The 21299-nt window shown below is 43.4% G+C and overlaps 1 protein-coding gene across 4 annotated transcripts in view; it reads left to right on the forward strand.

Annotated features, from left to right (window-relative positions):
- Positions 1–21299, forward strand: part of LOC140464425 (uncharacterized) — a 409548-nt gene that overhangs the window by 246335 nt on the left and 141914 nt on the right. For all 4 annotated transcript variants that reach the window (XM_072559463.1, XM_072559465.1, XM_072559466.1 and 1 more), the window contains exons 36-39: positions 5058–5150; positions 11454–11671; positions 12221–12414; positions 18487–18789. In XM_072559463.1, the coding sequence (XP_072415564.1) occupies positions 5058–5150; positions 11454–11671; positions 12221–12414; positions 18487–18789 (808 nt within the window). The remainder of the gene's footprint in view (positions 1–5057; positions 5151–11453; positions 11672–12220; positions 12415–18486; positions 18790–21299) is intronic.

The raw sequence follows: 21299 nt of genomic DNA on the forward strand, positions 1-21299 counted from the left end.
CTCTGACTGCACCTTCCAAAACCACGACCTGTACCATGTGGCAAATACATGGGAACAGCACCACTTGCAAGTTTCTTTCCAAGTCTCTTACCATCCCAACTCAGATACATAATCACCATTTCTACAGTGTTGCTGGATCAAAATCAGGAAGACTATCCCCAATAACGCTGTCGGTGCACTCAAATTTGGTGAAATAATTAAAAAGTAGGTAAGTATTAGTATATTTGTGCAGGGCATTGGTTAGAGTGCATCCTGTCCGTACAGTTTTAGTCTCCTTAATGAATTTGTATTTAAAATAGTTCAGAAAAGGTTTACTTGTCCAATTTCTGGATTGAATGGGTTACCGTAGGTTATGAAGGTTGGATCTCTACCTATTGGAGTTTGGAAAAATGAGCTAATCTTATTGGACCATTTAAGATTCTGTGCCTCCATGACAAGGTTGGTGCTGGTACGATATTTTCTCTTGTGGATGGGTGGATTCTTGGTAAGACTACAGTGCACAGTTTGAAAATAAAGGGTGAGGTAGAATCTTCTAAAGAAAGTGGTGGACTGGACCATTGAACATATTCAAGATTGAGTTTGACAGGTAGTTGAATGACAAAGAAGTTAAAGGTTGCAAAGGTGCAGCAGTAAGTTGGTGGTGTGGCCTCAGTTAGATCAACAATGATCAGACTGAATGTCAGAGCAGGCATGAGGGGCCAAATGGATGACTACTGCTCTCATTTTTCATGGTCTTTAAAGCACTGGTAAGAGTGTACAAATTAAAATAGTCTATGTTGTCATTTTCTAGCTCTCACAATGTGTTTTGTTCGTTCAAGATCATTATGGACTATTTGTTTGCACTGTCCACCTCGGAGACAGTTCTGTGATGTGTGAATAGAAGAAGTTGGGAGCTCTACTTTGCTTTGAGAGTTGGCTGGATCAAGGGTTCATGTTCTAAATTATGGACACTCTTAGACTTATCTCTCTTCAGAATTTCTTCATGTGATCTAATACATCCATATCCATGTAGCATACTATTTACATATTTCAGAATTAACTCTACTGTTCACTGTGGTTCTATGGTGCAATGAATATTGCTGACCAATCTCTGTCTGCAGAAAATGTTGTGCTTAACCAGCACTGAGTATAGTTCTGAAAAGTCTTTTGGTGTCCATTTTGGAATCCCTGCTAGGGAGAAAAAATATATCCCACAAAACTTTTAAATCTGCCTGTCCCCTCCCTCTTATTCGGGATGTGATTTTGCCTTGTTGTTGAATTTATGGATGTGTAGAGTATTGCAATGTTTTTGGCTGTTCAGAATATTAAATACTTCATTAATATTATTCCTAGGCCTGATCTTCTCCCATGTTAGCTCTTCAAGAGAGATAAGTGGATAGGGTCATAACCACAGACCAGATAACTGATGCAGTATAATTTTTTTTTGACTTGTAATTGAGAACTGCACCTTTTAAAAGAGAGCTGATTCAACCAAACATTGTTGCAGAGCTAAATTAGGTGAGAGCTATATGGACATGTGTGTGAGAAAGAAGAACTGAGTTTCTTGTGTGTGTACTCATGGGATAGATGTGCGTACATGTGCAAGTGGGCTAAAGTGGACTAGGCTGGACTCCATCATTAGGGGAGATGGGCTAGGTTTTCTGGATGTGTTTTGTCTGCTTGTTTGGGTTTGTTGCGAACACAGTCCGCCGATTTCTCAGCAGCAAACCTAAAAAAAGCAGACAAAACATCCAAAAACCCTAGCCACTCTCCCCTACATCAAAGACATCTCTGAAATGACTGCCAGACTACTCAGACCTCTTGGCATCACAGTAGCCCACAAACCCACCAAAATAGCAGCTAATGAACTTGAAAGATCCTATACAGACAACAAGCAAAACTAATGTCATTTACAAAATACCGTGCAAGGACTGTAAGAAACACTACATTGGACAAACAGGCAGAAAACTAGCCACCAGAATACATGAACACCAACTAGCCACAAAACGACATGACCCACTCTCACTAGTCTCCTTACATACAAATAAAGAAGGACACCACTTCGACTGGGACAACACATCCATCTTAGGACAAGCCAAACAGACACGCACGAGAATTCCTAGAAGCATGGCAATCCAACCGGAACTCTATCAACAAACACATTGAGTTAGAGCCCATCTACCACTCCCTGAGAAAAAGAACCGGAAGTGGCATCACCAACCCAAAGAAACCCGAACATATAAATAGAAAGCAGGAATCATGTACACTGCTTTGCCTGAGGCCCACTGAAGATGTTACCTAGTATGGTGATGAAATGTCTGGAAATGAACCTCCCAGCTCAGCGAGCAAGCCTACATCCAGAACCTTAACCTGAGCTACAAATCTTCTCAAAACTCATTATAAAAACACTTCCCAGTCCCGTTCAGTTCTGAAGAAGAGGCATTCAGGACTTGAAATGTGAACTGTTTTTCTCTCCATGGAAATGTTCTTGAACTTTTGTTATTTGTTTCTGTGTGTAGGTGTGTGAATTCTGGTACTAATTCTTCTCGCGCAGTAGTCATTAAACTCACTGTTTGATATCTCAAGGAGGCATGGTTAAATTGGCTCCTTTTAAAATGTGAGTTCATTGAATTTGGGAGAAAAGTCTCCAGGAGGGAAGTGATCTGATTTAACCTTGGTGCAACCAACTGAGGGGGCAGGTGAATACAGTAGTGGAGTCATTTCATCCCTCCTCATCCTGCAGTTTCACACTTTGGATCTGGAACTGCAATGGATTAGGGAACACTATCCAGCATGTGGGCAGAACAGTAGTGACTGATTCCTACTTAGTAGAGGTGGGTGCTGGAGATTAGGGTCAAGATTAGAGTGGTGTTGGAAAAGCACAGCAGATCAGGCAGCATCCGAGGAGCAGTAAAATCTATGTTTTGGGCAAGAGCCCTTCATCAGGAATCAGAATTCCTATTTCTTTCACGCACAGCCCAAATCTCTCGAAACCAATAATGCTGTTCTAATTGATGCCAGGAAACTCAGCGCAGATGATGGGTTGAGTATTGGACTTTGTTGGCACGTAGGGTTCAGTCTGGGTTGTCAGGATAGTTTCTTGCAACAACAGAATATAAACCAACCGTGCGTAATCTCTGTTTCTTTGAAAACCACATTTTATGTCTAGTTTGCTTTCAATTTCAGTCAAAAAGTGTGATGCTGGAAAAGCACAGCCAGTCAGGCAGCATCTAAGGAGCAGGACATTCAAGCATAAGCTCATCATCAGAAATTCCTGATTAAGAGCTTGTGTTCAAAACGTTGACTCTCCTCCTCCTCAGATGCTGCCTTGACCGGCTGTGCTTTTCCAGCATCACACTTTTTGACTCTGATCTGCAGCCCTCACTTTCTCCTTGCTTTCGATCGCAGATGAGGAATTTAGGAACAAGAGTAGGCCACTAAGCCAATTTAAGCATATAATACAATCATAGCTGGTGGAACATTCCCATGCCATTTACACACCCCAACCCCATAACCCTTGACAGCCTGGTAGTCAGAAACCTATCAATCTTTACCTTCAAGATGCTCAAAGACTTGATTTCCACATCATTCTGTGCTGCAGAATCCCAAAGATTCAAAAGCCTCTGGTTTTAAAAAAAAGTCCCTTTATCTCACTTGTAAGTGACATTTCCCATTATTTTTAAATTTCACAAGCGGCTCTGATATGTCCCTACCTTGAGGCCTGGGTTAAGTCCCACCTACTACAGAGTTGTTTAAAAATATCTACACAATGATTGTGCCACTAGGACATACGCAATAGAGGCTTTAATCAATCATTTTGTTTTTTTTCGCCTTCCTGGTGAGGAAATACTCGACCTCCTTTTATCATCTACCCTTGACGGTGTCAGAATCTGAGCATACCTTTTCACCTTTTTCTTTATGTATTCACTCACAGGCTGAGAGTGTCATTGGCTAGATGAGCATGTATTGCCCAGCCCTAATTACACTGGAGAAGATGGGGTGAACTATCTTCTTATATAACCACAGTCCATGGTGGGCACCCTCAGAGCTGTTAGGGAGGATCTTCTACAATTTTAAGAGCCACGGTAATATATTTCCAAGTCAAGAGCATGTATGGCTTGGAGGGGAGCTTGCAGGTGGTGATGTGCCCATGTATCTGCTGCCCTTGTCCTTCTAGATGATACTGGTTGTGGGTTTGGAAGTTGCTGGTCACAGAAGCCTTAGTGAATTTTTACAGTGCATCTTATGGATGTTCCAGAGTGCTGCCACTGTGCATCTGAGATGGACAGACTTCTTTTATCAGTGGATGTTGGCCTGGCCAGCAAATTATAGTCTATCCCTGAATGGAGAGGTGGATGGAGTGCCAGTGAAGTGGGGTGTTACATCCTGAATGATTTTCAGCTACTTAAGTCTTGCCGCATTCATCCAAATAAATGGAGGGTATTTCACCAGTCTCCTGTCTTGCGCCTTGTCGATGGCTGACAAGCTTCAGGGAGGCAGGACTTTAGTCTCTCACCACAAAACCTAGCCTCTGACCTCAACATTGCTTCTGGCCCCAGCTTAATTTATAGTAGACAGGCAGAGGCTGGAAGAACACAGCACTGGACTGCCCTGAGGAAGGGTTACACCCATCTGCACCTCCTGAAGCTGCCTGGCTTGCTGTGACGTTCCAGCCTCCTGCCTGTCTACTTTGGATTCCAGCATCTGCAGTTTTCTTTTGTCTCTAACCCAGCCTTAATTTATGATGGGCAGCATGTGGCTTAAGTAAAATATTGAAAGCATGGCCTTCCAACAGGTTTATAAACACTCCCACAATGTTGTAAACACCAGTCAGTTGTTTGCTCAGGTTGCCACTGTTTTCAATGTCTTTAGCTCCTCTCGTAGTGTACAAAATACATTCTTAAATTGTAAACAACTGGTTCAATTAATCATCATGGTTAATTCATTGTTAGAATTGTAATTGTTAGAATAACATGAAAATGGCTTAATTTATAGACTTAGAAATAAGTTTTGAAATAAGTTATTGGAAAACTCTTAAAGTAATGGTGATTTTCACTGATTCTTTTTTATTTAACCAGTTTTCAGTTCAGGTGAATGGCTCCTCCAGTCAGATGAGAGTTTATTCTCAGTTCAGCCATCCATACCAGTCAACAATACCGTACACTTTCCAGGTTTGTGATTCTCTACTGCCTGTATCAAGCAGCCTACCTAGTTTCTCACTGAGGGAGAAGACAGTGTGTGAAAGTGTTTTGGGGACAATTGCAAGCCAGTAAGAGAACCCCTCTGTTCAACCTTACACTGACCTCAGACAAAAATGCAGGGGGTTCTTATGGCTCAGTGGTTGTGTCCCCACCTTTGAGCTAGGAGACCCTTGTTTAAATCCCACTTGCTCCAGAGGTGTGTTCTGAACAGGTTGATTCAAAATATGTGAAATCGACGTCCTCTTAAATGGGGGCAACCATATTCCCAAACTAAATTAGTCATACCGGGCAACACGGTGGCTTGGTAGTTAGCACCGCTACTTCACAGCGCCAGGGACATAGGTTCGATTCCAGCTTCTGGCGACTGTCTGTGTGGAGTTTGCACGTTCTCCCCATGTCTGTGTGAGTTTCCTCCAAGTGCTCCAGTTTCTTCCCACAGTCCAAAGATGTGCAGGTTAGGTGAATTGGCCAAGCTAAATTGCCCATAATGTTCAGGGGGTGTATCGGTTAGGTACGTTAGTCAGGGGTAAATATGGGGTTGGGGAATGGGTCTGGGTGGGTTTCTCTTCGGAGAGTCGGCGTGGGCCGAAGAGCCTGTTTCCACACTGTAGGGATTCTAATTCTAGCACTTGTTTGTGTCTGGCCAATATCCCTTTAAACATTTCCTATTCATGTACTTATCCAAATGTATTTTAAACACTGTAACTATACCTGCATCCATCACTTCCTTTGGCAGCTCATTCCATACACTAACCAGGCTGTAAAAAAAAAGGAAGTTGCCACTCGTGTCCTTTTTAAATCTTACTCCTCTCACCTTAAAAATATGGCACCTAATTTTGAACTCCCTCAGCCAAGGGAAAAAATCTTTGTTATTCACCTTATCCATGTCCTTCATGATTTTATGAACCTCAGTAAGGCCTTCCCTCAAACTCCTTTGCTCCAGTGAAGAAAGTCCCAGTGCATCCAGCCTCTCCTTATAACTGAAACCTTCTTTTCCAGCAACATCCTGGTATATCTCTCCTGAACCCTCTCCAGTTGAGTACTATCCTTTCTATAACAGGGCGCACACAAAACAGTACATAATACTCAGATGGGGGCATCTCCAATATGACGTCCCAACTCCTTTACTCAAAGGTCTGAGCAATGGAGGCAAGTATGCTAAATGCCTTCTTAACCACCCTGTCTACCTGTGACACAAATTTCAAAGTATGATGTACCTGAACCCTTCGGTCTTTCTGATCTACAGTACTAACCAGGGTCCTATCAAAAAGCAAAGAACAGTACAGCACATGAACAGGCCCTTCGGACCTGCAAGTCTGCGCCGACACCTTTTCCCCTTCCATACTAAAAGTATCTTCACCCACAGGATCCATATCTCTCTAGTCCCTGTCTGTTCATGTATTTGTCCAGGTGCTTCATGAATACTGCTGTTGTGTCTGCTTCCACCATCACCCCCTCCTCTGGCAACGTGTTCCAGGCACTCACCACACTTTGGGTGAAAAACATCCCTCGCACATCTTTTTTTAAACTCCCCTGCACTGCCCCCACCCTGCACCTTGAACCTGCGTCCCCTAGTAATTGATCCCTACACCCAGGGAAAAAGCCTCATACTTTCCGCTCGATCCATACCATTCACAATCTTATAAACTTCCTTCAGGTCACCCCTTCAACCTCCTGTGTTCCAGTGAAAACAAACCCAGTCTATCCAACCTTCCTTCACAGTTAAAATCCCCCAGACCAGGAAACATCCTGGTAAAACTTTGCTGTATTCTCTCCAATGTATCCTTCTGGCAGTGCGGTGACCAGAGATGTACGCAATATTCTAAGTGTGGCCTAACTTGCTGCAGCATAACATGTCTTTCCTTATACTTAATGTCCCTTTCAATGAAGGCAAGCATGCCATAGACCTTCTTTAAAAACCATATCTACCTGCACTGTGACCTTAAGTGATCTGTGGACCTCCACACCCAGATGCCTCTGCATACCAATATTCCTAAGGGTTCTGCCATTCATGGTATAATTTCCACCTGTACTTGACCTTCCAAAATGCATCACCTCACATTTTTCTGGATTAAACTCCATCTGCCAATTTTCTGCCCGTGCCTCCAACTGATCTATATCCTGCTGTATCCTCTGACTATCCCCCTCACTATCTGCAACTCCAATCTTCGTATCATCTGCAAACATACTAATGAGACCAGCTAGGTTTTCCTTCAAATCATTTGTGTAGACTGTGAACAGCAGAGGTCCCAGCACTGATTCCTGTGGAACACCACTAGTCACAGCCCTCCATTCCAAAAAGCAACCTCCAGCACTTAGTCTTTTATAACTAAGCTACTTCTGTATCCATCTTGCCAGCTCACCCCTGATTTTGTGTGACTTTTGTACCAGTCTGCCATGTGGGACTTTGTCAAAGGCTTTATTGAAGTTTATGTAGACAACTTTGACTGCTTTTCCCTCAATCATCTTCGTCACCTCCTCAAAAGCCTTGATCAAATTAGTGAGGCTGAACCTCCCCCATACAAAACCATGCTGTCTATCACTAATCAATCCATTTGCTTCGAATTGTGTATAGATTTTGTCCCTGAGAATCTTTTCCAATAATTTCCCAATCACTGACGTGAGGCTCACAGGCCTGTAATTACCTGAATTATCCCTGTTAGCCTTCCTAAACAATGAGACAACATTGGCTATTCTCCAGTCCTCTGGGACCTCCCCGTGGCCAAAAAGGAGACAAAGATGTCGGTCAGTGCTCCAGCAATTTGGCCTGTTGGCCTCCCTCAATATTCTGGGACTTATCTACCTTAAGAGGCACAACACCTCTTCCTTTTTAATAGCAACTTGGCTTAGAGATTCAACAGTCCCTTTCCTGATATCACCCGTCACCAATTCTTTCTCTTCGGTGAATACCGACACAAAGTATTCATTTAGATCCTCGCCTACCACTTTTGGCTCCACACATCAGTTCCCTCCTTTGTACCTGAGTGGGCCAACCCTTTCCCTGGCTACCCACTTGCTTTTTGTGTATGTATGAAAAGCCTTGGGATTCTCCTTAATCCTGATTGCTAACTACTTTTCATGACCTGTTTTAGCCCTTCTAATTCCTTGTTTAAGTTCTTTCCGACTTTCCTGACATATTTTCCACCAAGGGCTTTGTCAGTTCCCATTCTCTTAGACCTTACATATGTTTCCCTCTTCTTTTTGACCAAGGTCATAGCATTCCTAATCATCCAAACTTCATGGAGCTTGCCTTACCCATCTTTCATTCTCGCAGGAATGTGCCACTCCTAAACTCTTATCAGTTTGAAATACTCTCACATGTCAGATGTGGATTTACACTCAAACAGCCCACCTGTATCAACATTCTCCAGTTCCTGCCTAATATTGTTGTAGTTTGCCTTCACCAACTTGACACCTTAACCGAAGAATTGTTGTTAGCCCTACCACAAGTATCTTAAAACTCACGGTATTATAGTCAGTAATTCCAAAATGCTGCCCAATTGAAACTTCACTCCCCTGGCTGGGCTCATTTCCCAAAACCAGGTCCAGTATAACCCCTTTCCTGGTGGGACTGTTTACATACTGTGTCAAGAAACCCTTCTGAATGGTCCTTACAAATTCTGCCCCTCGCACAAAGTGAGTCCCAGTCAATATAGGGGAAAGTTAAAAATCACCCGCCACAACAACTCTAGCTGCTGGGAGATCTGTAGTGTACCCCCTGCACTGTGATTTCACCTTTCCCATTCCTGAGTTCTACCCACACTGCCTCGCTGCACAAGTCCTCTTATGTATCCTCCCTCAGTACGGCTGTGAGATACTCCTTTACCAGTAATGCAACCCCCTCCACCCCTGTTACATCCCCTTCCATCACACCTGAAACATCTAAATCCTGGGATATTCAGCTGCCAGTCTTATCCCTCTTTCAGCCATATCTCTGTAATTGCAATAATGCCATAGTTCCAAGTACTAACCAAAGCTTGAAGTTCATCTACCTTGCCTATTATACTACTTGCATTTCAGACCACCCCTGCTCTTTTCAGCAGTGTTTTCCTGCCTGTTGTTGTTCTACCTCTCCCTTAATTTCTGCATCTACTGTCCTGCTCCTCTGGTTCCCATCCCCCTACCACACTGGTTTAAACCCTCCCCAACCACACTCCCAAATACCTCTCCTGAGGACATCAGTCCTTGTCCTGCCCAAATGTAACCTGTCCATTTTGTACAGGCCCCACCTCCCCGAATGCCCCGTGAATCTGAAACCCTCCCTCTCCCACCATCTTTCCAGCCACATGTTTGTCGTATATATCCTGCTTTTGCTACTCTGACTAGCTTGTGCACTGGTAGTAATCCTGAGATAGCTACCTTTTGAGGTCCTACATTTCACCTTTTTTCCTAGTTCCCTATATTCTGCTTTTAGGACCTCATCCATTTATTTTGAAACCTGTGTCAGTCGTACCAACGTGTACTGTGACCACTGGCTGTTCACTCTCCCCCTCCAGAATGACCTGCAATCGCTCCAAGACATCAAGGACGCTAGCACCAGGGAGGCAGCACACCATCCTGGATTCTCATTTGCAGCCACAGAAATGCCTATCCGTTCCCCAAACCCCCTATAACTATAGCATTTCTGTGCTATTTCTCCTTTTCTCTGCAGCAGAGCCGCCCATGGTGCCATGGATTTGGCTGCTGCTGCTGTTATCCTTGAGAGGCCATTCTCCTCAACAGTATCCAAAATGCCATATTGTTTTACTGGAGAACAGCCACAAGAGATTCCTGCACTGTCTGCTCAGCCCTTCTGCCATGCCTGGTGGTCACCCATTCTCTTCCTGCCTGTGGTGTCTGAGTCATGTGGTGTGACCACCCCTCCATACATGCTATCCATGACACTGTCTGAGTCTGTGGTGTGACCACCCCTCCTTACGTGCTATCCACGACACTGTCTGGGTCATGTGGTGTGACCACCCCTCCATATGTGCTATCCGTGACACTGTCCGCCATGCGAATGCTTCAGTGTCGCCAAACACTGCTCCAACTCCAAAACACGGGCTTCTAGGAGCTGCAGCTGGATACACTTCTTGTACACATGCAGTTCCTGGGCACTGGAAATGTGCCAGCTTCCCATCGAGAAAGAGGAGCAGACCACGATTTGGAGCTCTCCTGCCATGTCATACTTCCTAAGTTAATTAACTGTATAAGTCCTTCCCATGTTTGTATTACTAACATACAATACCTCACATTTATCCAAATTAAACTCCATCTGCCACTTCTCAGCCCATTGATCCAATTGATCAAGATCTCTGTAACCTTAGATAACCTTCTTCACTGTCCACTATACCACCAATTTTGGTGTCACTTTCAAACTTACTAACCATGCCCCCATGTTCTTATCCAAATCATTTACGCAAATGACAAACAAAAGTGGACCCAGTACCAGTACCTGTGGGCTCACTGGTCACAGGTCTCCAGTCTGAAAAACAGCCCTCCACCACGACCTCAGGATGTTGGTTTAACTTCTGTTCTGAAAGGCACTCCTGATAATGCAGCATTACCTCCGTGCTGTGCTTGATTTATCAACCTGGATTACATGTTCCAACCACGAAGTGAGAGTGCTCTCACTAAGGCAGGCTGATGGCTGTTTTATTCCCGAATGTCACTACAATTAGTTAAATCCATACGGAAAGGAAATTAGGCCATGTGATCTGTAAGGCTCAATCCCACAGCTACACCAAGTCAGTCAGTAATGTTGAAAATTGCAGATTTATTTAACTCTCTTTTAACATTGCTAAGCCCCATGACCTTAATAACAGTACAGATCTATAGAAGAGATAATTAGAGTCTTACTGATTTTTTAAAAGAGGATACTGTTGCTGCTCATTAATCTTTGAAAAATAGTAGTCATGATTTGGAGATGCCAGTGTTGGACTGGGGTGTACAAAGTTAAAAATCTCACAACACCAGGTTATAGTCCAACACGTTTAATTTGAAGCACACTAGCTTTCGGAGTGATGCTCCTTCATCAGGTGATTGTGTGAATCAGGTCACAATCACCTGATGAAGAAGCGTCGCTCCGAAAGCTAGTGTGCTTCAAATTAAACCTGTTGGACTATAACCTGGTGTTGTGTGATATTTAACTATGAAAAATAGATGTTTGATATCATTGAGCAGAATATTATGCAGATTATTTTATAATTAAGCTATCAAACTGGAATGAATTTGTTCTTTTCGTTTGAAGTTAAACTAATTTTAGTTTAATTTAACTATTTTCTATAACCAAAGACCTACGCAACAGCGAAGAATTATGCAGAGAACAACTATAATGGCACATTCTTCCTGCACTCTAATGGCCAAGATCTTGTGGTAACAGAGTTTGATGTTGTAAATGAACGGAAACGGAGTGTCCGAATTCTGGGTATTAAAGCTGTCCTACACCAGAGCTTTCTGACTGGGCCAGAGAACAGCCAATTGCAAATAACTGCAAAAGCACATCATTCAAGGTAAAAGATATGCCCATGTACTACTCACATGAAACTTCAATGCACTTTGCTTTGTTCTTATTTAAAGATTTTTCAACTGGAAGATGTATCACTGCTTAAAGTGGTTCTCTTGAAGAGACAATAACACCAGTGATTAAGAACGTAGAAGCCAGCGTTTAGGAAACATGATCACTGTGTGCAACATGTCCCCAGGGAAATCTCCAATGCAGATTTCGAATTTGCAGCTTTGTCAAATTTTCTAACAAGTAATTTACCAGTTAGATATTGTTTAGTAACATGATATGCCAACTTTGAGAAATGTAACTGAATAATGTTTCAAAGAAGATTGACATAGCTCAAAGCCAAGCTCAAAAGCAGAGGTGACATGTCTTTAGATCTATAGTTGCCAATGAAACTTTATTATTTAATATGGAGCCAATCATTTCTATGCTTATTGCTCACGACCTTGATTTCTGCGGTTATGTTTTTAAATTTACAAAGCAGGAATTCAATATTCCAACTTTATAATGTTATTTATCTGACGAACACATTATTGTTGCCTGGCTTTAGATGTTTGGTGGTTTCCAGTCTGCAGTTCGATGGGAAAGCTTTTGCACTGGACATGATGGCACTAAAAGAGCACCAAGAAGGCTTGATCTTATCAATGGCTGGGACTGTCCAGCATAACATGAACACTGGGCAATTAATTCCACAATACCTGCATGTGGATGCAGCATTAAAACAGCAAATCAATATCAATGAAGGTAAGTTTTCAGCAATTATTTGGCCTTGCATGTACCCTGTTAACTCCACCACTGTTATCGGATCTCAGGATCCATGCTGTGTGTATTGATGAATTTATCATTTTTTAAAAATCGCTTGTCAGTTTGAAAAGAATTACTACATGTAACTCCTTTGATTCCTTTCAAAACTCAACATTAGAGTTCCCAGTTCTACTTCAGAGTTTATAAACAGTTGGGGCTTTCAATCAAGCTGTCAGTTGTGATAATGAAAAGTTGGAGAATCAATGGTACATCACTACTCCTGTGATTATAACTTTTAACCTTAGAAACAGCAGAGTGATTGAGCAAACAGTGATTTTGTTTTTAATACTGCAGACATTTTTTCAATTACTTATTTAGAGGATAGGAGTTTTAAATGCCTTGACAGCTCGTTTTTCTTTTCAACTCCCTTTGTCAGCAATTTTAATCAATATTTTGACTGGTCTAATCAGGCTTACTAGGCCCACAGAGTTTATGCATTTCTTACACACATTCATGTCTGCTTTTAACATTCTCAATTGGCATCTGGCCCCAACTAGAAGTGTCATGGGCCATTATCCAGAGTGATACCTTAATTCTCCAAAATGGCACCCCACTCTCCAAAGTCTCTAGCAACCTTAGAATCTCTCCTATGAAGTCTAAAGTATACAATGTCTGTTTTGGGCATCCCATTAGTGAACATAAGCTCAGCCTGAAGCAGCTACACTTAAAAATGTGCCTTTAATTGGAACCTGCCCCCATTCCTCACCAAAATTGATAGGTGCTATCTCCAGGGGTAGAGTCTCAGAATTTGGACCTCGATCCCTGTTTCCATGATGATGGCGAGAATCCCCATCAGTTTAAAAATTCAAGTTTTTGCATCCGGACTATTTCAGAGCTGGGATACCAATCTGACACAAAAGCCATCATTTGAATTACTTACTTCTACCATCATAATATTGTTCAACTTCACCAAACCTACTCTGCAGTCTTAATCATCAGTTTGTCATCTCTAGCTTGTTTGCAAAAAAGTATGCCTCAGTTCTGCTTTGTGTAACATGTCAGTAGCCTGCGTTGTTCATGTCCATTATTCTCTCATGTCCATTACTCCCTCATCCTCAATAGAACTGCCTTCATTTCTGCACATCTCCTAAAGCCTCTCGAGACCTATCTTTCCCATCAAGTTTTCAGTCACTTCCTCTGGTTTTAGATTAGATTAGATTACCTACGGTGTGGAAACAGACCCTTTGGCCCAACACGTCCACACCAACCCTCCAAAGAGTAACCCACCCAGACCCCTTTCCCTCTGACTAATGCACCTAACACTGTGGGCAATTTAACATGGCCAATTCCCCTGACCTGCACATCTTTGTGACTGTGGGAGGAAATCGGAGCGTCCGGAGGAAACCCACGCAGACACAGGGAGAATGTGCAAACTCCACACAGGCAGTCGCCCAAGGCTGGAATTGAACCTGGGTCCCTGGTGCTGTGAGGCAGCAGTACTAACCACCATGTCGCCCCATGTAAGTAATCATGATCAAAAACATCATGGCTTGGTGCCTTGTCCTTTAGTCCTTTGTTTTCCATGTTAAGGTAGTACATGAATGCCAGTTGTTGTTGGAATAAATACCTTAAGGTGAAGTGTGTTGCTTGTCCTGTGGCTGAGTTATGTTCTGACATTTACCTTCATGAAGCAACTGTTCGTAAAGATGAATGCCCAGTGAAAGAGTAGGCCAACTGAATGGTAAAGAGTACTTTTTTTCTGGAAGATTTGGGAAAAGAAGGCAGAGAGATTTGATAGAAGCTTTCAAAATGGGCTTGGTAGAGTACATGGGGAGAAACTAGTGTGTCATAAAGTCATAGAGTCCAACAGCACAGAGACGGTCCCTTTGGCCCAAACTGGTCCAGGCCGACCAAAATGTCCATCCCTACACTAAACCCATTTCCCAGCATTTGGTCCATATCCTTCTAAACCTTTCCTATCCAAGAATGCCTTTTAAATCTTGTTAATATACCTGCCTCAACCACTTCTGCTTGCGGCTCATTCCATTTGCGTACCACCATCTGTGTAAAAATGTTGCCCCTCAGGTTCCCTTTTATTCTTTCCCCTCTAACCTTAAACTGATACTCTCTAGTCCTTGATTCCCCAACCTTGGGAAAAAGACTGAATGCATTCACCCTGTCCATGCCTGTCATAATCTTATATACTGCTGTAAGATCTCTACCCTTAACCACCTGCCATATTCTTCTGCATTCCAAAGAAAAATGTCCTAGTTGTCCAACCTCTCCATGTGAACTCAGACCCTTGAACCGTAGCAATGTCCTTGTACATTTCTTCTGCACTCTTTCCAGTTTAATAACATCCTTCCTATAGCAAGGAGACCAAAACTGAACACAAGACTCCAAGTGCAGCCTCATCAACATCCTGTACAACTGCAACATAACTTCTCAACTTCTATACTCAATGCCCTGACTAATGAAGGCCAATGTGCCAAAAGCCTTCATTACTGCGCTGTCTACATGTGACTCCACTTTCGGAGCACTGTGCACCTGAACTCTGAGGTCCCTCTGTTCCATGACACTGCTTAACGGCCTACCATTCACCATGAAACTCCTACCTTGACTTGACTTTCCAAAATGCAAGACCTCAAATTTATCTGTAGTAAACCCCATTTGCCATTTCTGGGCCCATTTCCCCAGCCAGTCAAGGTCCTGCTACAATTTCTGGTAGTCTTCCTCACTGTCCACAATACCACCTATTTTCGTGTTTCCCCCTTGTATGGAGCAAAGGTGAAGAAGTGAGATAAACCTTTTTCCACACAACGAGTAGTTGGAGTATGGAATCCACTGCCTGGAAACATGGTGGTGGCGGGTTTAATTGAGGCATTCAAGAGGGCATTGGATGGTTGTTTAGATAGTAATGGTGGGCAAGGATATGAGAAGTGGGCAGGAGATTATCACTCAGGGGTAGAAACAGTGTGGGCACAATAGGTTCTGTGATTCTGAATTAAATGAAAATATTTCCATGAAAATGTTTCCATTTACGATAGGAATATTTTCCTGTTCAATATTACATTAAATCATCACACTTCTATTGCGATGATTCCATCCCAAATCTGAACTGAGATGTAATCAGTTTTAGAATTTAATGTTCTTTAAAAAAAAAGCCTCCTTGACGAATGATAAAATGTGAATTTAAACAATCTAAGTGAAGGGCTTTACAGCGCATTCATCAGTACCATAGTCCCGAAGATGCTTGTTTGAAGAAAGTATATTGCACTGACACGAACAGTAACACCTTTAACATCATGGAACATCCCAACGTGGATCCCAAGAGGATCACAAAATGGAGCATGACACAGAGCCACTTTAAAGAGCTTGCATGACCAAAAAACCCAAAGAGGTTGGGTTTAAGAAGCAACTTAAAGGAGGAAAGATATGTGGAGAGGAATAAGGAGAGAATACTAGAGCTTGGAGCCCAGGCAACTGAAGATACCATCGCTAATGGTAGAGCGATAATCATAGAATCCCTACAGTGTGGAAACAGGCCCTTCGGCCCAACAAGTTCACACTGACCCTCGAAGAGTGACCCACCCAGACTCACTCCCCTACATTTACCCCTGACTAATGCACCTAACCTACACACCTCTGAACATTATGGGCGATTTAGTACAGCCAGTTCACCTAATCTAGGTAAAAACAAGGGCTGCAGATGCTGGAAACCAGAGTCTAGATTAGAGTGGTGCTGGAAAAGCACAGCAGTTCAGGCAGCATCCGAGGAGCAGGAAAATCAACGTTTCGAGCAAAGGCTCTTCATCAGGAATTAGAGGCACCTAATCTGCACGTCATTGGACTGTGGGAGGAAACTGGAGCACCCAGAGGAAACCCAAACGGACACGGGGAGAATGTGCAAACACCACACAGTTGCCCGAGGCTGGAATCAAACCCGGGTCCCAGGAGCTGAGAGGAAACTGTGATAACCACTGATTATAATTCGGCAAACACAATAGGCTAGAATTAGAGGAATATTCACATTTTAGAGGATTATGGGATTGGAGGAGATTACACAAATAGGGAGCATAATTAATGGTAATGGGTCACTTGCTCACTCATTGACCATTGCTCACTCATTTTTAAAACAAAAATAACATTCAAAAAGGACACATATTCCTTAGGGATTTTCCCTACAGTGGGCAGTTTGAGTTGGTTTGATTGAAACATTCCTGAAATCATGCATTGTTCACTCCAAAAGGAGACTACTGGATGGAGACATATCCACCTGACCCCAGAAATAGAGTGTGGATAGCCATGGGAGTTGAGGAAGTCGAGCTGGTTAGTCACTCACTCGCCCAGTATCCACCAAAACAGACTTCCAAAGCCATGTGGAGATGAAAAACTAACAAACTTCTCACAATTTAACATCAGTTTCACTCTTTAAAAATTCTCAGTGAAACAATTTCCATTCATGGAAAAGATTCAAAACATTTAAATTTCCTTAACTGGTTCATCTCTTGTAAAAACTCTCAAACTTTTATTCAGACCCCACTTTAAAAAAAAGCTAAGTCTTTAATAACACCTTTTAAAATATGATTGAACCGTAAAGTCAGAAATATTTGCTGAGAATATTGTAACTTTTGAAATTCAGTCAGGCATACGTAATATTATAACAAACTTGGGGAAATGTCAGCAAAGAACTCGATTCAGATGCGTAACTAGAAACTACTATTTTCCCCAGTCAGCTGCAGCTGGCTTGTCAATCAGAGCAGAGATTATGTTAACTCTGGGATGGCTGTCACCTGCTTCTTTTATAGTTTAAAGAATAGGGCATGTAAAAAACAGAAACTGCAAATCATGGTGTGTCTGTCTCTGAGGTATTGACAATGAGGACTTGCATAGATCTTTCTTGTCCTTCACATGTACTTAACTTCTCCACCAATTCATGACTCCCACACTGTGGGCTAAGAGCCTTGAAACAGGAAAATTGGGCGCAGTTCAAACTCAGCTCTGGTTCTACTACAGTTAGGTGTCCCATTTCTCACCCCCTTCCCCTTTTCCCCCACATTGCAAAGAAATTGAGTGTTAGAGATGGATTTGAGGTTTCTGGATGAGGATCACACCCACCATTCTGAAAGATCTGTAGAATCCTCCTGAATTCTCAGAAACCTGGCCCCTCCTCTTGAAGTTTGGGAGAAGATTTGTAGCTCAGGTGCTTGTTGTTGTAGTTCTGTTCACCGAGCTGGGAATTTGTGTTGCAGACGTTTCGTCCCCTGTCTAGGTGACATCCTCAGTGCTTGGGAGCCTCCTGTGAAGCGCTTCTGTGATGTTTCCTCCGGCATTTATAGTGATTTGTACCTGCCGCTTCCGGTTGTCAGTTCCAGCTGTCCACTGCAGTGACCGAAGGAGGATGAATGACCCGATACCCAGCATGAGCAAAACCAATGTAGTGTACAAAATCCCATGCAAGGACTGCACAAAACACTACATCGGACAAACAGGAAGACAGCTAACGATCCGCATCCATGAACACCAACTAGCCACGAAACGACACGACCAGCTATCCTTAGTAGCCACACACTCCGATGACAAGCAACATGAGTTCGACTGGGACAACACTACTGTTATAGGACAAGCCAAACAGAGATCAGCCAGGGAATTCCTAGAGGCAAGGCACTCACCCACAGATTCAATCAATAAGCACATCGACCTGGACCCAATATACCGACCACTGCAACGGACAGCTGGAACTGACAACCGGAAGCGGCAGATACAAATCACTATAAATGCCGGAGGAAAGATCACAGAAGCGCTTCACAGGAGGCTCCCAAGCACTGAGGATGTCACCTAGACAGGGGACGAAACCTCTGCAACACAAATTCCCAGCTCGGCGAATAGAACCACAACCTCCTCTTGAACTTAATGGTTTGAGCATTTGTATTAAAGTAAGCACAATGCAAGACAACAAAAGCAAAATATTCTGGTCTTTGCTGCGGTAATGTTGCCACATTCCAAATGTTTGAAGACATTTTATCCCCTATAATCTTATAATCAGTTTCTGTTGTTCTCGTCTTCACTCAGGTCACCTGAATATTGAAATTGATGACATCCTTTACAGACTACAGCTTCAAAATAACAACACGTTTGGGGACAGTTCTGCCAATGACTTGATTGTCACCTTTATCCAAAATGGCAGCCGAACCTTCCCAGCAATGACTGAGTTTAAAGGACACTTAGAGCTAGGCCAAGAATCAAGAATGGGACATGTCTGTTGGCAGACCAATGACAAATCAATATGCTTCCAGCTTTTACAGCTGACCAAAGCAAACCAGACCAAGGTCACTGGGAAAGTGACCCACAACCTGGAAGAATTGGTAGCCACAGGTAGGTGACTTCAAGGGCAAATGACAGGCATCCATTTTTGCTCTTGTATTTCTTTAGAACATAGAGCGTTACAGCGCAGTACAGGCCCTTCGGCCCTCAATGTTGCGCCGACCTGTGAAATTAATCTGATGCCCACCTAACCGACACTGTTCCATCATTATCCATATGTATGTCCAATGCCCATTTAAATGCTCTTAACATCAGCGAGTCTACAACTGTTGCAGGCAGGCCATTCCACTCCCCCCCCCCCCCCCCCCCCCAAACTACACTCTGAGTGAAGACACTACCCCGATAATCTGTCCTAAACCTATCACCTCTCAATTTAAAGCTGTGTCCCCTCGTGTTAGCCTTCACCATTGGAGGAAAAAGGCTCTCACTGTCCACCCTGTCTAACTCCCTGATTATCTTATACGTCTCTATTAAGTCACCTCTCAACCTTCTTTTCTCTAATGAAAATAGCCTCAGTTCCTTCAGCCTTTCCTCATAAAACCTTCCTTTCATACCAGGCAATATCCTAGTAAATCCCCTCTGAACCCTTTCCAAACCTTCCACATCCTTCCAATAATGCGGTGACCAGAACTGTACGCCATACTCCAGGTGCGGCCTTTACCAGTGTCTTGTACAGCTGAAGCATGACCTCGTGGCTCTGAAACTCAACTCCCTACTATTAAACGCCAACATACCATATGCCTTCTTAACAACCCTAACAACCTGAGTGGCAACTTTCAGGGATTTATGCACCTTGACACCACACTGCCGAGAATTTTACCATTCGTTCAGTACTCTGCATTCCTTGCACACTTTTCGATGCACACTCCTCCATCCCCTCTCAGTGATTAATATTTAGTAAAAACAAGTGATTGCTGAGAGAATATCAACCTCCCCATAAGATTCAAAAGTTCCAAATGAACCTTGTCATCACCTCGGAGGATGATCCGACTGAAACTATCCAACACGTTTGGAAGGTATGATCAGGACCACTTTCAAGTTGCTGCTTACTTGTAAGTAGTTCATGAACAGGAAGTAACTGCCAGCAGTGTTAGCCACTGCGCATGAAATTGTGTACAATTGAGTCCTATTGACTGATTTTTTGTGATCGCAATTGATTTTATTTTTCAAATGAGCTTTGACCCCAAATAAAGGTGAGGACAGAGGAAAGTAATATTCTGATTAACAGACTCTGTTCCACCCCCAAACCCCTATGTGAGATCAGTTGTCACTCGGTCTGTCTCCATCACCTGAACTGCAGGCAGTTCCTCCTTCCAGACTGAAAAGCTTCCAATAGCCCGCCAGCTTCAGGGACCCACCCACTATCTGTAATTGGATGGTGGGCACATCCTCTGACCATTGAGAAAAATTACTGTCAGGCCATTGCTCTCCACACGCACACTGTGGAGTCCTAATCCCCCTTTGACCTCAACACCTAGGTCCTGAAACAAAATACAAAGTCTTCCACAGGGCGAAGCACATTTTGATAGAGTCACCGAGGCGTACAGCACGGAAACAGATCCTTCGGTCCAACTCGTCCATGCCGACCAGATATCCCAACCCAATCTAGTCCCACCTGCCAGCACCCGGCCCATATCCCTCCAAACCCTTCCTATTCATGTACCCATCCAGAAGCCTTTTAAATGTTGCAATTGTACCAGCCTCCACCACCTCCTCTGGCTGCTCATTACACACACTGTTTCCCCTTAGGTCTCTTTTATATCTTTCCCCTCTCCCCCTAAACTTATGCCATCTAGTTCTGGACTCCCTCACCACCGTCAGGCTCACCGGTCTATAGTTCCCTGGCTTGTCCTTACCATCTTTCTTAAATAGTGGCACCACATTAGCCAACCTCCAGTCTTCCAGCATCTCACCTGTGACTATTGATGATACAAATATCTCAGCAAGGGGCCCAGCAATCTCTTCCCTCGCTTCCTACAGAGTTCTAGGGTACATCTGATCAGGTCCTGAGGATTTATCAACTTTTATGTGTTTCAAGACATCCAGCACTTTCTCCTCTGTAGTATGGACGTTTTTCAAGATGTCACCATCTATGTCCCTCCATTCTATATCTTCCATGTCCTTTTCCACTGTACATACTAAAGCAAAATACTCATTTAGTGACTCCACACAAAGGCCGCCTTGCTGATCTTTGAGGGGCCCTATTCTCTCCCTAGTTACCCTTTTGATTAGATTAGATTACTTAGTGTGGAAACAGGCCCTTCGGCCCAACAAGTCCACACCGACCTGCCGAAGCGCAACCCACCCAGACCCATTCCCCTACATTTACCCCTTCACCTAACACTACGGGCAATTTAGCATGGCCAATTCACCTGACCTGCACATTTTTGGACTGTTGGAGGAAACCAGAGCACCCAGAGGAAACCCACACAGACACTGGGAGAATGTGCAAATTCCACACAGTCAGTCGCCTGAGGCGGGAATTGAACCTGGGTCTCTGGAGCTGTGAGGCAGCAGTGCTAACCACTGTGCCACCGTGCCGCCCATACTTAACATAATGT

Source organism: Chiloscyllium punctatum, chromosome 40 (genome assembly GCF_047496795.1).
Source record: "Chiloscyllium punctatum isolate Juve2018m chromosome 40, sChiPun1.3, whole genome shotgun sequence".
Taxonomy (NCBI): Eukaryota; Metazoa; Chordata; class Chondrichthyes; order Orectolobiformes; family Hemiscylliidae; genus Chiloscyllium; species Chiloscyllium punctatum.